General features: G+C 33.2%; 1 protein-coding gene across 2 annotated transcripts in view; it reads right to left on the bottom strand.

Annotated features, from left to right (window-relative positions):
* LOC147078000 (uncharacterized) overlaps positions 1-17,272 on the bottom strand; it is a 29,143-nt gene that overhangs the window by 10,170 nt on the left and 1,701 nt on the right. For both annotated transcript variants that reach the window (XM_085961082.1, XM_085961083.1), the window contains exons 3-10: positions 14,400-14,579; positions 13,187-13,309; positions 11,213-11,551; positions 9,499-9,577; positions 5,326-5,509; positions 3,976-4,099; positions 2,558-2,706; positions 950-1,123 (exon numbers count right to left, since the gene is read on the bottom strand). In XM_085961082.1, the coding sequence (XP_085817208.1) occupies positions 950-1,123; positions 2,558-2,706; positions 3,976-4,099; positions 5,326-5,509; positions 9,499-9,577; positions 11,213-11,551; positions 13,187-13,309; positions 14,400-14,579 (1,352 nt within the window). The remainder of the gene's footprint in view (positions 1-949; positions 1,124-2,557; positions 2,707-3,975; positions 4,100-5,325; positions 5,510-9,498; positions 9,578-11,212; positions 11,552-13,186; positions 13,310-14,399; positions 14,580-17,272) is intronic.

Genomic DNA, 17,272 nt, shown 5'->3' with positions numbered 1-17,272 from the left:
AGTTGTTCAGTGAGGCAGATATTTTTGAATGGCTTAGGATTTCTGGCTTTCCCTATGACCAAAAGTTTCAGTTTGTGTGTCCCGGTTGCATTGGAGCACGGCATAATTGTGATAATTGTGTCTCATACTTATGTTTTCATTAAACTAAGAATACAAATTGCAGATAGTGCTGGTTAGTTTTTAAAATTCAATCAAACCTTGCCTAAACCACACCATCACGGTGGAGGTGCGCTGTGGAGATCTGACAAAAATATTACCTATACACTTTGTCCGTCATTTTTATTTGTTTTCATTGAATTAAGAGTACAAATTGCAGAGTTTATGTTATTCATTTCAGTCAGTTCTGACTAAATGTTTCACATTTGAAGCAGCAATGGAAAAAAAAATTGTTTCAAGCCATCATAAAACATTTTTATTTGAAATTAATAGCCACGCAAATCAAAGTTTGGATGAAGTTCACGGGAATCTGCATCAGCAGCATTGAAGACTTTTTTTTTTGATAAATGTGTTTAAATGTAATTGCTCTGTCACCGAGAATGAATCACACTCCGGATGTCCAATTAAACCCACCACGAGGAACTTACTTTTTTACAAAACTTTAACTACCCTCATTGTATGATTAAAATATTGTGTAAAAATAAAAATATACCAGTATTACAGAAAATTATAAAGCAGTTAGAGCTACACACCATGAAAGGCAGACAACTAGAATATTTCGGACATATGGTGACAACAATGGAAGCTCCTACAATATATCATACAAAGGTGACCTCCCAGTCAATAAGGTCCGGGCAAATGGAGAATATCATGGGTGAATAATCTAAGTAAATACTCTCATAAAAGCAAAAGACTCAAAGGTGGAGATTGCTCTGATGATTGTCAACCTTTGTAGCGTTTGGCACTTATAAAAGAAATCTATACATAATAGTTGAATGTCATTGAGACGTACTTTAAATTGAGTTTCTGTTGTGTTTCAAAATGTCTTTCGAACTCTCTCGTAGCGGCGAGCTTATCACTAGTTAGACTGTCTTGAATTTGTTCCTTTGATATCAACTCTGACTGGAGTCTTTGTATCGATTTATGGGCTTCATCCAAAGCTTCTTTCAAGTTTCCAATTTGTGCTCTACAAAAGAGATTTTTTTACAATGTAATTAACATAATTTTCACAGAATCATAGCTGTAAGCATTAGCTCTTTTTGTGACAAAATAGATCATAATCGTGGGGACTGCAACGCAATGTGGGTCTTGACCACCCCCAGTTAACATCTGTCCTTAATACGGCTTCCAAACGACAAAATAGATGAATCATTTAAATTAACACCTTATTAATTAAAATAAAATACAACATTTTTTAGTACATATTCCTCATAATTTTATAAGGAATCCACATAAATATATGTTAAATTATTTTACAATCACTAGGCAAACATTATTTAGCAAATCGAAACCAAAGATTGAAACAAAAATGCATTTTGAATACAAAAAAATAAATAAATACCTTGGTAAGAATAGAAGACCTGCGGCGAGTGACATTTTGCTTTTGAAATGACAGTTAAAAGTGGAGGAACTAACAAGATTTTTTTTTACCAATTTTAGTAAGCATAAATAATTACAATTAATATAAAAACCTATGACAATAATATATAAGATTTTTTTTCTGAATGTTCATCACAGTGCACAAAATCAAATTAAGGGTTAAAGAAAAAAAATTAAAACACTTCATAACCCTTGAATACATTCAACAACAAATTGGATGTACAGACAATTTCACTTAGTCGGACGACCAGTTAATTGGGCCAAATCTCAAGGAATGGAAATCAAACCAAGGAACCAACTAAAATTTAAGATCAAAATACATATTACACCTAAAAATTTAACATGATGTGATCTCATATAATATAAGAGCACTTCAATGACATGCGGGTCGTTAGGCCTATAGGAGTCTACCACTGCCATATTCAGTTAGAGTATATGCTTCATAGTTTTGCTCCTTTTACTACACTGATACGCCTCTTTGCCTGATAACCTCGCGTAAAATTAGATCAAATGATTGGTATTCACTTGTATTAATATAACAATGTAGTAATAAATAAATAAATAGATAATAATAAACTGTAAAAAAAAATTGTAACTTTAGAAAAAATATTGTGCAAAGTTATGAAATGTATACTCTACTGCTACAACGACTTGCGTGTATGACATATTATGTGTTAATTTACTTTTTGTCAAATTTATTAAATAAAATTATAGCCGGTTACAACGTTATTTTATGCAGGAAGGCAATGATATGTATACCCTAAATCTACACTGAATACCTGTGCTGATTTTGTAGAAGTGCAAACTTACAAAAACAAAATACAGATTATTCTTGATGCATTTTTGTAAAATTAAATTGTATGTACCTATTATTATTTTATTTTAGAATTTATTATTCTCCTGGGTATTAAGTACCATATAAATAAAGCTTTTTTTTTAACGACATTCAAGTCAACATTCCTTTGTCATTTATGACATGAAAGCAATACATGGAAATTTTTTGAAATATGCGATGCCCTACCTGAGGCTATTTATTTCATTATCATGAAGCTTCTCTTCCCATTCACGTCTTCTTTTGTCTCGTTGAAACCCGTTTGCTATTTGGTCAAAGTCCATTTGTAGACTCTCCTTCTCCGATACAATTTGAATGTTCCTTCGTTCTGACAGAACCTTCAAACAAAGATAACATACATTGAAGAACGTCCAAATGGTCTGTTAAGTCCAATAAGCATATTGCCATTACATCTTGTAAATCCAAAACAACTTATGGTACTATGGTATTTTTTCCATTGTATAGATATGACTTAGGTGAATTTTGTGAATTAATTTTTGGAATCGTGTTGTGGGTGCAAAAAATTTACACATGTAGATATTCGATAAAAAATATATTTTTTAGAATAGGATTTATGAGTTTTATAAGACAGACAAACAGTATCCAAGAAGTGGCAGTAAAAGAAGCATGTTCTTCAGACATAAATGCCAAATAAATGGGTCCTCTAGCTCCTCCATTATACGAAGTCTTTGCCTTGTCACCGTCTTATGTTTTCACTTAACCCAATCAATTCAGCACTATTGTGATCCTCAGTATTGAATTACTGAACTTGTTGATCCATCTCCTTTTCAGCAGTATACAGTAATATTTTAAAAATAATAAAACTACAAAGGCATTTTATCTATCCATAATATTATTTGCAAGCCATGGTTGAGTAGTCGGTAGAGCACTCGTTGCTGAAGCTGTGGGTATAGATTCGAATCCTATGTTGAAAAATATTACATGTTTTCAATGTTTGATCCAGAGCAAGGTCCAATAGCTTGGGGAAATATGACTGCCAACCATTTCTTGTAAAAGTCTGTTGATATAACCTGTATTTTGTACCTTCCCCATGCCTGGTGCTCTGGTTTGTTGAGTCGGCTTTGAGCAGAATGAGCTAAAGTTGATATTGAGACTCAAATCATGCCACACACTGATTAAAAGATTTGATGCCCTCATGGGGATAATTACAGCTTCCCAAAATTGATTAGAGCTGTGACGTATTTGAAAACATCGAGAAATTAAAATGTGACCTTGTGTTGGGGAATATAAATGAGCTTGTTAAAATCATAACTCCCCTGTTAACATAACTGTTCTGGGCCTGAACCTCCTATAAGGGTAAGAGACAATATAAAAGTAGGTTGCAGTCAAAGCCACGGTACAATTATAAAAAAAACCTCTGTTTTGTGTAGCCCGTATGCTTATATGTTTTTTTTTTTTTTTAAATATTTATATTATGTACTCATTCTGAAATTGTAATAAAATCACTGGCGAATGGATTAAACGACATTCATGTCTACTTTATGATTTCCATTGTCATTATTTATAAATAACGATATTATCTAGAATGCGATCAGACATTTCCTGCCGAGTCAAATAATAAAATGCAATAACGAAATTATGCAAACCAATTGTTGAAATGTGGCTTCCAATTTCTGTTCGAGTAACAGCCATTTGCAGTCATTTTCATCACTGGCATTATTTCCACCTTTACGGCTCCTCTCTACTTCATCTTCCAGCAATTTACACTCCCTAAAATGTAACAAAGAATCTTTGAATGAAACACCCAAACACAATCTTCACAAAAATGATCAACTATCCTTATAAAAAATAGAGTTAGGAATCTACTGATATTGTTTTATGGGATTGATTACAGATATACAAAATAAAAGTGGTGGCAATTAAAGGCTTAATGTATTTGGATCAAGGCCTGAACAAAAAATTTATATGTTGGGTAGATATCGTAAATGATAAAACAACCAGTTGACACGTCACAGGTACATCAAGTTGCTATGGACCAAAAATCATCTTTGCCATACAGCGGTTATTATCGATTCAGAAGTGTCCATGATGAATTTAAATGTTAAATGCATCAGCAGCCTGATGCTGAGTACCTCCGCTACACGGAAGTACATTGGAACATGTATATGTCTGAGAACAATTCAAGACACATATTATCCACATTCTAATGTACTTCCATGTAGCGGAGGTACTCAGTATTTACCCACTAATTTCACAACAATGTTGTTAGATAGAAATTATCAACAATGGGCGGTGCGTACTAAAGTACGAAATGTACGCGCTGCACGAAACTGATGAACGATAGCGAATATCGTAGCATGTGTAGTGAAAGTGAAGAATGCAACAATAGGTTCTGTATCAAAAAAATGTCTAAAATTGCAAGCTTCGAATTTTTTCGCTAGGCGCCTCTGTAGGTACAACTGTAGGTATATTTGTCTAAGGTTAAAAATACAAATTAATAATTTAAGAAATACCTACATATTAGTAATGAAATAATTGGTAATGAAATGATAATGAAATAATAATGAAATTATTGTTGTTAATGTATTCAACAAATAATTCACAAGATTACAGAAGTAACATTGTACTAGAAATCTACTAAAACACTCTGCTTTAATACACTATTTTTGTCGGCAACGCTCATCGTGGGCGTAGCTCAAATGGTAGAGCACTTGCTTAGCATGTTTAGCATGCTAACACCCGGCTGGAATCGAACCAGCGTATCTTGGATTTCGTTCGGGTTACTTTTTTCGAAAAAGATTTTTTCTATTGGCTATATTTTCTCATGAGTGTTTCAGAATTATGTATGTTCAATAATTAGAATATTACATTCTTCAATCTTGTGAAGTATTCGTTGAATAAAAGAAATAGTTTATATGTATAAACATTTTCCGCTTCCGTACTGATATAATCTATACGGAACCCCCTTTCAATACACATAAATATCTCCTTTTTACCTCAATGCTCTTTCAAGAGACAAATTCTTCTCTCCCATCTCCAGTTCCAATCTCTGTATATGTATCAGCATATCGTTCAATTTGTCATTGTAACCTTGTTTGGCTATATCTACTTCCTTTTGGACTCGCACAGAAGACTCTTTTAAAATCTCCGTCACGTGATTGGACAATCGAGTGGACTCATCTGAAGCAAAAATACAAAAGATACATAAATCACATTTGCATCCATAATAACTTGTTGAATAAACACTCAGGTAATCTATATACAGGCGGTACTCGTAGATAATTGGTCCTAAAAATGTGTATGAATGTTAAATGTACAAAACTAGAGCAATGTAAAAAAAAACCTCAAAAAGTGTAGGTACTTTAAAATATTTTAAAACAATGAGCAAATAAATTCATTTGCAGCATCTTTATCTGCACTGGCTGCTTCTCCAGTGAATTTATTATGTGAATAGGACCTCATTTTAAATTTGTCGAACCAGCTTTTACTTGCTTGAAATTCCATGTTAGGATCTTCTTTTAATCGAGTCTTGTCGAGTTGAGTCGAGACAAATATACAGTCGAACTTGGTTATTACGATCACGGAAATAGCGAGATCCCGGATGTAATGAGGAAACATTCGTTGACATTTTAGTTTATGATTTTCTCCATACATTTATTCACTTTTATAACGATCTAGTTCTCGGGTATACCGAGCAAAACTGTTACTGTGTCGATCGTTTAACCTTTTTATCGCGACATAATTTCGCTCATGTACTTGTTCGGGCGCGCTGCGATTTTTACGATTCATAAATAATACCGAAACGTCATTAAAAATGTACCTAAAAATCCACTGAGTGGCTCTAGCTATAATAAAACATTCCTTTTAATTTTACAGCATGTGAAAATAAACAAAAAGATCGTAAATTAAGCAACAGAGCTTTAAGAAATTCTGTCATACATAATAAAGCACGCTTGGAGTACATACCGCAGAGTGAAGTGGCCTCTATGATACCGGATAAGTGGTAGACACTTGCGCCGATGATTAATGTTCACACGTTTTTTAACACCAACACAGAACGCACACAATCGTTATTGTTATATTATTTCCTTACAACTTGGTCTCATATTTCAGTCACACCTAATTAATGTTTATGGCTTAACTATATTTCAAAAATTGATTTTGTCATGGTAGTCATAAAAACAGGGCACAGAGCATAAAGCGACATCACATGCTTCACACATAATGTTCGTCATTTTTCTTTTTTTATCTTTAGTAGTTGAAGCAATACACACACGACATCTTCGATATGGTTTTGTTTTATTTACTGTTGGAGGAATTTTACGGGGTAAATGTCTTAGGAGTTCTGTTTTTAAAATTCTTTTTGGGTTATTAACTACACGAGTAGTTTGTGATGTCGATGGTCTTGAGGCACTGCCATATGTTTCGATTAATTGCCGGATTACGTTTAATTGAAATTCAGCTAAACTAATTTTTTTACCGGTGATAACTTTGTAAAGTATGCTACTATTTAATAAAAATAAATCTATGATGTGGAATCCAACCTTTTTATACCACTTAAGACTCTTTCGCATACACGAGAGGCTGCTCAACATCATGTCAGCTTTGTCTACCGTGCCCATATTTTTATTATAATCCACAACGCATTGTGGTTTTATAATGGGTTGTCCTGTGGCCCTATTAATTTTATCTGTCGGTACCATGGAGTCATCGTGCATGGTACTGATCATATGCACTTCCCGCCTATCATGCCATTTTAACACGAGCAATGGGCCACGGTTAAGAGATTTTACTTGTCCTTTCTTCAGTTTATCAAATTTTGGCATTGACTTTCGTGTTTTACGTACCGTGCCGCAAGCATTTGTCTTTTTTTTATGTAGAAACTGAAATAATTCTGGGCTGCTGTACCAATTATCACAAAATAGTTTATGCCCTTTACCAAAATAATCCTTCATCAAAGTGGTGACAACAGCCCCAGATATTCCCAAAAGTTCACTATCACTTATTTCGGTTTCTACACCACAATAAATAATAAAGTCTAAAATATAACCGGTTTCCACATCACAAATCACAAATAATTTGATTCCAAACCTATGTCTTTTTGACGGTATAAATTGTTTGAATATTAATCTCCCTTTAAAAACAATGATACTTTCGTCGATGCAGAGATTTTCGTTTGGTAGCATTGTTTCTTTGAATATTTTTCTGCAGTGGTCAAGAAGTGAGCGCACTTTATAAAGACGATCTCCAGTAGGGATTTGGGTATCAGAGTAATGTAGCATTTGTAGAATCAACTCATACCGATCTCTTATCATAGTTTGGCCAAATATTTTAGAATTTAATAATGGATCAGCACTCCAATGTTCTTCAATTGTGAGATGGCGATTTCTTGTCATCAACATTGATACAGCATAAAAAACATACATCTCTTCTGGGCATGTATCATACCAGGCATGGATCCTTGCATTCGGAGTGTGGGCTTGTGTGTTGAGCATATGGTTGTGGTAATTATTTGTATGGTTAACTATGGTATTCATTATTGTTTTGTTAAGAAAATGACGAAAAAATTCCATTTCTGTGGAATTTTCATTGAGCTGTACACTAGGGTTAACGCCTGAGTTGAAACTATCAAAATCGTATGTGATCGGCACGAAGGGACCCGCAGTCCACGATTGGAGTAAACTGTCTGGTGCTGCACTGGTAGACGGTTCAGCCACTCCTTCATCACTGCCTATATTGGAAGGCTCGTCAACATCGTCGGGATGTTATACTAGCGCAGCTTCTTCATTATCACTTTCCATCTCATAGTCCGAATCCAAACATTCAACATCAGGGATAGACATTTTTATTTAAACACTAAATATGCTATTATAACTTAACAGTTTTGAGGAAATTTAAAGTTTTAATTCACTACACAATAATATTAAATTTTAATCTTAGTTCTTTATTCGACTAAAATGAGAAGAATTTTAATCATCACTTTCCTTGAAATAAAAATGAGTGGCCGTGAATTTTGAAAATCTATTCTACATTTTTTAATTTAAATTTAAATATTTTACAGATTATTATTTACTTATTCTCAATTTTTCGTATGTATTTCCATACAGTACAAAAGATTTATTATAGGAATTTTAAATTATTTATGTGTTAATAATTTCGTTTTCACTTTACAACCACTGATTTAATTCATAAAATCACTTTTCATTTAAAGAATTAACGCACATAATTAATTATTAACAGAATGGCGCATCAATAATAATTTTATAGAAAACCGTAAAAAACTTTGAAATGTATCAATCACAACACGAAAGCAATCGACTGTTGAAAATTATCACCGCACTAGCCGATTTCATGTATGAGATCATTAACATCAATTCGCGCCGGCGCAAATTGCGCAAAGCAACTAGCGGTAAATTTTGAAACCAATCATTGGAAATCTGTTTTACTCCAATATCGACAGGGTATGTGTCTTTGCTTAATTTCGAATTATCTAAAAAGTCTTATTGAAAAAAAGTCACAGATGTCAGTAAAGGAATAACCCAGCTAGTTTTTCAAACAAATTTCGACTGTATTACTCGCCGAATTACGAAAATACGGAGGTAGAAACTTATGGGCACTTCTGGATGCCCTTAGCGGTGAACGGTTTAACTATCATGGGCATTTCTAGATGCCGTTAGCGGGAGGAGGGTTAAAAAACAACGTTTTCGACCCTAAGCAATAAAATTCGACCGGGCAGTTATGTCGACCGATGCCTCTGGGATCGGATTACGTTTATGACACTAGTTAAGTGTCTAAGTACCAAATTGGTGTTTTCGCCGACAACATTGAAAAAGTATCCACGTATATGGTTGAAATTGCATGTAAAAAATCCAAGCTTTGTGAAGTCAGTAGGTACCTACCAGAGCCAGCGGCGGCTCAGCACTTCATTACAATAAACAACTTCTTTTGTAGTTTATGAATGCCATGCTTGTTTCGGGGATTTTTACGATGGTTTCAGATTTTTTATGTTCTATGCTTAAATAGAACGTGGCGTGAAAAATTTTATATAACGAGTAATGCTTATAACGAGCAAATTTAGTCGGTTCCATCTTCCTCGTAATGACCAAGTTCGACTGTAATACATGTACTTATAAGGTAGGTAATTATTTTGGAGTTTAAATAAATATTACCTGTGGCACTTTTCTCTCGGTCGATTGCGGCATCCCTTTCTGATATTGCAGCATCGACGATTCTTAGAGCCTCAGCTACCTAAAATCAAGTCATAACAAAATGTAATTGACAAAGATCTTAAAAAAAACGTTCATCCATTAACTAAAAAATGTAAATTCCCATGTTCGATTATAAGTGGAGCATATAAGCTTGCGGAGAATGGGGGTTATACAGTGGAACATCAAATTTATATACCCGGAGTTCACATTTTCCCGCTTTTTGCGTGTAGTTTCTGCAGTCTCGTAGTATTTTAGTAATTCCCAGTTTTACATCTTCATTTCTGGCAATTTACGTTTGAAATACACAAGTATACAAAATACAAATAAAATATAATTTATTTGAACACGGCAATCATTAAAATATTAAGTTGAAGACGCATAAGCACACTTCTTTTTATAGATATACTTGCCCGCGGTTGATTAGCGTACTCACGCATATTCGCATTTCTTTTTTATAGACACATTCATTCATTGTTTACACTTTACGTTATTCTTTCGTTTTGTTTGTTGTGTTGTTTTGTATTGAATACAACAAAATAAGATGGTATGGGGTGCCTTGAGGGCCTAAAAAGCTATTTTAATGGCATCCATGTTGTACAAGACGAAACATTCAAATCAAATTATAATATTGAAAGAGTTTTATATAAACCAGCCAAAAATATACACCAAGCCAATTCGAATGATTTTTCATTAAAAAAATAATCTAATTTTTAAATTTTTCAATATCCATTTTCCCATTACAGTCGAACTTGGTTATTACGAGGAAGATGGGACCGACGGAATTTGCTCATTATAACCGTTACTCGTTATATCAAAGAACAGGTATTTTTAAATGAACGGTCACATAACACAAAAAGTCGCAATTCAAACAAAAATACATAGGTACACAATTAGAATTTTTCCCCGAAACAAGCATGGCATTCATAAACTACAAAAGAAGTTGTTTATTGTAATGAACGCTGGTAGGTACCTACTGACTTCACAAAGCTTGGATTTTTTACATGCAATTTCAACCATATGCGTGGATACTTTTTCAATATTGTCGGCGAAAACACCAATTAGATAGGTACTTAGACACTTAACTAGTGTCACAAATGTAATCCGATCCCGGCAGCATCCTGTCCGGTCGGATTTTATTGCTTACAGTCGAAATGTTTTTAAACGATCGACACATTAACAGTTTTAAGAAAAATTTTGACGATATTTAAGCTCGGTATACTCGATAAGTAGCTCGTTATAAAAGTGAATAAATGTATGGAGAATATCATAAACTAAATTGTCAACAAATGTTTCCTCGTTACATCCGAGATCTCGCTATATCCGTGATCATAATAACTGAGTTCGGCTGTATTTTATTGGTCAGTCTCTTCAATAAAGTTAAATCGGGGTTTCACTGTATTATATTAACAGACTTTATTTTGCAGGGAATGGTTATTAACTATTCGCCATACCAACTTGGTCCTGACTCTGGATCGAGCACTTACATTAACGTGGGTCTTTCAAATATATTTTATTTGAAATTATCAGACACTGTTTGTGGGCAATAAAATGGAATTCTACCAAGTAAATGCTAACTCAATTAATAAACATTGTACTTATTTTTGCCTAATCCCAGAAAAGTCTGTCCGGGATTAAAATTCCTATTTGGTATACACATTTTGTTAAAATTACTTACTTTGTATCGGCACTCAGATTCCTTCTTCGCATACACGTCCATATTGGTTCTACACAACTCCATATTGTTTAAAAGTTCTTGACAATTTCTCTTGCTGGTTGACAATTCATTCTTGAGACACGAGAGTTCCTTTTCCAGGCACTCCGCTTTCATATTCACTTCGTTCAGCTTTTCGACGTGTTCACTAATACATTTTTCCTTATCGGCTAATATCTTTTTACCATTAATGTTCTCTTCGGAAGCCGCAATCAGAGATTTGTCTTTGATTTTAGCTTCCTCATACGCTGAGGTGATCTTAGACTCCAGCATTTTGATGACAGCGGAATATTCCCGTTTAACCTAGAACATATTTAATACATAAAATTAAAATATGTAATAGAGTAACAGCATATTTTAAACACAATAAAATTAGCTAAGTTTTGAAAATAGACATAGATCGGTGGCGAGGGGTGGTGGGGTGGTAAGCTGAATATTCTATATAAAGTGCACACAAAACTTTGTCAGTCATACTTATTTGTTTTCATTGGACTAAGAATACAATTGAAGACGGCACTGGTTAGTTTTTAAAATTCAATTAAACCCTGCCTAAACTAAACCATAATCAGGTATGGGCAATCTGACAAAATAGTGCACATTTTTTCAGTCATACTTGGTATTTGTTTACGTTGAATTAAGAATATAAATATTGGTGTTGGTTCATTTTACCACGTTTTTATTAGCTTGTATTCTTGATTGTCCAGTACAAATTTTTTCTTGTTTGTCCAATACAAATCTTGCTTAACTAGCTTCCCGACTTGATATACATTTGAAACTTTTAGAATATATCAGAACACGATGACAATGCATTCTTTTAATACTTTTAGCCATCTTTAAGCAGAATTGAATTCATTTTCAGTAAAAAATATAACACTATTATTGGTTGCTAAGGGGGTCCTAGCAACTAAATTATTAATATATACGTGCGTTACTATGGAAATTAATATGAAATGTCAAAATGACATTTCAGTATTCTATATTTATTCAGTATTTCTATCAAGTACAAAAAAAAGTATTTATTAATACATAGAATTGTCAAGTTTATATGATTCAACAGAGAATTTTAAAATGTGGTATATAAAAAGTTCTTTTTATCTCGTAATTATTTTAAAATTCTATTCAGTATATTCTTCAATCTATCAAATATCTAAATTTATGTATGGATTTATTATTATGGATCAATGGAGATTTTTCAAGTATCGGTTACTATAGTCAAATTTTTATACCATTTCACTTTGCCAAAATGAATGATCTATCTCTCGTTCACGATGAGAGCATCTATAAGTAAAAAAATACTACGGGTGCTTTCAAATAATATAGTATCCTATTTTTAATGTACATAAATGTTATGTCAAACAATACATGGAGGGGGGTGCCAAACATCAATAATTGCGCAATCTTGAATTGCGCAATTTTAAAAAGAGAGACAAAACCCCATTTTTTGTAGAAATATATATAAAAAAACGAAAAACAAAAAACACAAACATCAATAGTTGCGCAATTGTGGATTGCGCAATTTTTGCAAGAGAGACAAAAAACCATTTTTTTATAGAACAATGGGCTTTTGTCTCTCCTGCAAAAATTGCGCAATTTTAACACTTATCTTGAATTATAATATAATAAATATTTCCACAAAAAATGGGGTTTTGTCTCTCTTGTGAAAATTGCGCAATAATTGATGTTTGCATTTTTTTATTTTTCGGGATTTCGGCCTTCGGGATTCCGGCCATTCGGGATTTCGGCCATTCGGGATTTCAGCGTTCGGGATTTCAGCGTTCGGGATTTCGGCTTTTGGGATTTAGGCTTTCGGGATTTCGGCCATTCGGGATTTCAGCATTCGGGATTTCGGCCTTCGGGATTCCGGCCTTCGGGATTTCGACCCAAACCCCATGGAGGGAAAGCAAAATGATATTAGCATCTATAACAGCTTTAACTCACCGCATCTATGTCTTCAGGATAAGAGAGGTTCTTCTGGTGTCTTTGATACGCTAACAATTCGCTTTCCAGACTTTTCACTGTTTTTTGTGATCCTCTCCATAATGACAGAAATGACTCTTTCTCCTAAAAATGAATCGTAAAAACTATTTCACGCCTGCAGAAATATGGCAGGATTTATTAAAATGCAAATATATATATATACAGTAAGTCCTCGACTTACGTGATTAATTCGTTGCGATTATGAAGTCGAATAAAATTTAATATCATGAATTTTTTAAATAATACGTGTGAGTTTCAAAGAATAGGTGAAAATAAAATGGACCTACATACATACTGGTTCAGTGTTATTTGCCTTGTGGCCCTTTTCTTTATTTAGGTCCAGTTCATTAGTAATTTCGATAAGTTCGCTAATAACATTGTCAACTTCTTCAGTTTGCATACTATCCTCGATCAATTTGGGGCATGAGCTAATGCCATACGTTACTCATCATAGATATTAAAATTTCACTCCAGGCATCATCAATATTTTCAACAATTGGGTTAACGATTTGCTCTTCTGTCCATCAATAGCTCAAACTGCTTGCTTAAATGTGTTCCGTAGGTAATACTTTTTAAATGTATGAATTGTAGAGACACAAAGAGCAGCCAAATAAAAAAATACATATTTTTTTAAATCGCGTAAGTACTAATTCACGTAAGTCGAATTCGTGTGTGCCGTGGACTTACTGTATATTATATATATATATTACTGTATTTTACATATTTGATAGTTACAATACACTGCCAATATGATTTTGTGTGTTTTGCGTCATTGACAAACTGCCGTCATATAATTACATTACGAAGATAACATTAGGTTAGCAGTAGATCAGCCTTATACAAAATATTGTTTCCACTTGTTGCATACATCTGTATTAACTACCTATGGAACGCGGCCAAATCAGATAATCAAGACATGGACTCTCATGCCTGCTTCGAACTAAGGAATTATAAAGAACTTTCATACTGTAACATCCAAAAAGACCCGGGAAGTACACAAACCCAACATTTGTAGCGGCCTTTTACAAATGGCAACCATGTGGCAACTAAATGTCAGTCAACTGTTAAACGTAACGCCAAGATCTCCTACAGATATTCACGAGAGAACTCTGCCATGCATTGAATATTGGAAAAACAATACCCTTGAAGCTATTACAAGAATACCCCGTATTACCTTTTGATATAGTTTTAGTTGCTGTCTCATTTCTTTGATGATTTCTTTATTACTCTCTTCTGTGACATGTATTGTTTCGTGATTACATTTGGTTTTCAGCAAAGAATCAAGCTGTTTCGTTATCTGCGCGTTCTCTTCTACTAAGGCTTTCGTCTCCAATCGAAGGTTTTCATATTCACCCTATATGGACAAAGAAATAACATTTTAGACCATCAACTAGTCGTGAAGTAATTTTTAATATGCCACCTATCCAAATGCACGAATGTAAAAGTTCACGAAATTAATTGTTTATAGATCTACCATCATAAAATGGCATTTCAGCGAGGGCGCTAGTATGACATTGAGAATATTACCATAGCTAACAAAAAAATTGTAATTTATAATTTTTTATTGGTAGTAGATTTCTGTACAAATATTATGCAATTCATAATTCGAGAAACATGTTGTAAAATTAAATGGCATTTGTAACAAATTTATCCTCGATAGACAATTTTAGTTTCAAATTCGACCGGCTGCCAACTTACGATGGTAGATCTTTAGTAATATTTTTTTTATCTAATTGGTAACGAAACGAAACAAAAAAATTGGCAGAAAGACACATCATCAGACTTAAGGCATTTTAGCCCAATTAAGACGCTGCCTCAATTAAGGGGGGACATGCTCGTCGAAGGTCAAAATTGAGTTTTTATTGTATTTTCAAACCATGATCCTGGACACTCCTTAAACGTTGTAGATAATCTATTTATATAATTTTGAAGCCTTATTATCCTTTATAGTTATTTTAAACATTTGATGACTGCATGAAGTATTTTTGTTACATAAAATAGTATTCTTTTAAACCTCTCGCTCTAATGTTTTAGAATATAGTCATATTTCGGTACAGAACTGTGCAGTGGTGTTAAGATTTTTTACATTTATTAATTTTTAAACGCATTTATAAAACCATTAGTATAATTTATTACGAGATAATTTTTGTAAAATATTCACGATAAAAAATTATTTTGATAATCTCTGTGATCCCAAATTTGACAAGAATTAGGCATTTTATTATTCAAAAAATCGGCAAGATTAACACATTTGAAGATGATTCTAAAGATACTTATTATAAGCTATGTTTTTGACCATTCAAGTGTGATAAAAATCTTATGAATAATGATTGCTTTATAATAATTATTGACCTAAGAATAAGGTAGTGTTTTTTTGAAATACGCCATTTCTTTTGTCATTCCCTAGTGGTTAAGCTACAACATACGGCCGTAGCCATAAAATGACAAACTATAATTAAAGTAGGGAGTAAAATTATGTTAACGCGCGTGTTTGAACATGTACCTAACCGAATTTTTTTTTATTTTTTTTTAAACGGTACATGTTCAAACACGCGCGTCAATATCATTTTACTCCCTACTTTAATTATAGTTTGTCAATTTATGGCTACGGCCGTATGTTGTAGCTTAACCACTGGGGAATGACAAAAGAAATGGCGTATTTCAAAAAAACACTACCTTATTCTTAGGTCAATAATTATTATAAAGCAATCATTATTCATAAGATGTTTATCACACTTGAATGGTCAAAGACATAGCTTATAATAAATATCTTTAGAATCATCTTGAAATGTGTTAATCTTGCCGATTTTTTGAATAATAAAATGCCTAATTCTTGTCAAATTTGGGATCACAGAGATTATCATTATAATTTTTTATCGTGAATATTTTACAAAAATTATCTCGTAATAAATTATGCTAATGGTTTTATAAATGCGTTTAAAAATTAATAAATGTAAAAAATCTTACCACCACTGCACAGTTATGTACCGAAATATGACTATATTCTAAAACATTAGAGCGAGAGGTTTAAAAGAATATTATTTTATGTAACAAAAATACTTCATGCAGTCATCAAATGTTTAAAATAACTATAAAGGATAATAAGGCTTCAAAATTATATAAATAGATCATCTACAACGTTTAAGGAGTGTCCAGGATCATGGTTTGAATATACCATAAAAACTCAATTTTGACCTTCGACGAGCATGTCCCCCCTTAAGTGAAATGAATATTTTTCCATTTCTTGAGATTTTGTTCAAATATACGGTTGCCACAATTAGCCCTTGGCCCAATTCAGCGGAATAGTCTGTATTTATAAATGCTTACCAATTTTATTTCTTCAATAATTCACTGCCGACTTTTGATATTTCATTTGACATGGCATTAAACAAAACTCTGAACCGTTAATATCTATAAGATAATTCAGAATAATATCGAGTTACTATTCACGTAAAAATCATCATTAATGTTTTGTTTTATTTATTAGATGTTTGATGTGCGTAAAAGTGTCTCGAAACCATATAATTATTTGGGTTTTCCAGTTTTCTCCTTAGTCAAGGCCTCTAACCCAGCGCTTCCCAAACTAATAAGTCGCGGCCCCTGGGTGACGTAGGGCTTCTGCGGTGAGGGGGGGGGGGGAAGAATGTTTTAGTAGAACTACAAATATTTATTGATGAATATATTGTACAGTTATATATATTTAAATACGTCAGATAATAACACATTATACAAAATATTTATATTGACCGAAAACGTGATGCAGCTTCCGAGTAGTGGGGGCGGGGTTTATTTTTTCAGGTTTTGGGGGCTGTGGTAAGAAAATTTTTGGAAAGCACTGCTTTAACCAACGCAAGTCATGGAGAATTGAAGATGTTGACACAGTTTCCAAGATTTTATTTATACTCAATAAGTACCTACTACCGATTCTCTTTTTGCAGGATCCAAGAAAACGGACCAATTATATTTTTATAGTGGAACAACCATTGAAATTGTGCAGATTGTGATTTCTTCTACTGCACATGAATTACATAGTTAATATAATTATTG

The sequence above is a fragment of the Rhyacophila brunnea genome, unplaced genomic scaffold (genome assembly GCF_057557595.1).
Source record: "Rhyacophila brunnea isolate RB1 unplaced genomic scaffold, BYU_Rbru_1.0 scaffold_12, whole genome shotgun sequence".
Classification (NCBI taxonomy): domain Eukaryota; kingdom Metazoa; phylum Arthropoda; class Insecta; order Trichoptera; family Rhyacophilidae; genus Rhyacophila; species Rhyacophila brunnea.
The sequence above is the reverse complement of the archived record's forward strand: the minus strand, read 5'-3'. Positions and strand labels throughout refer to the sequence as shown.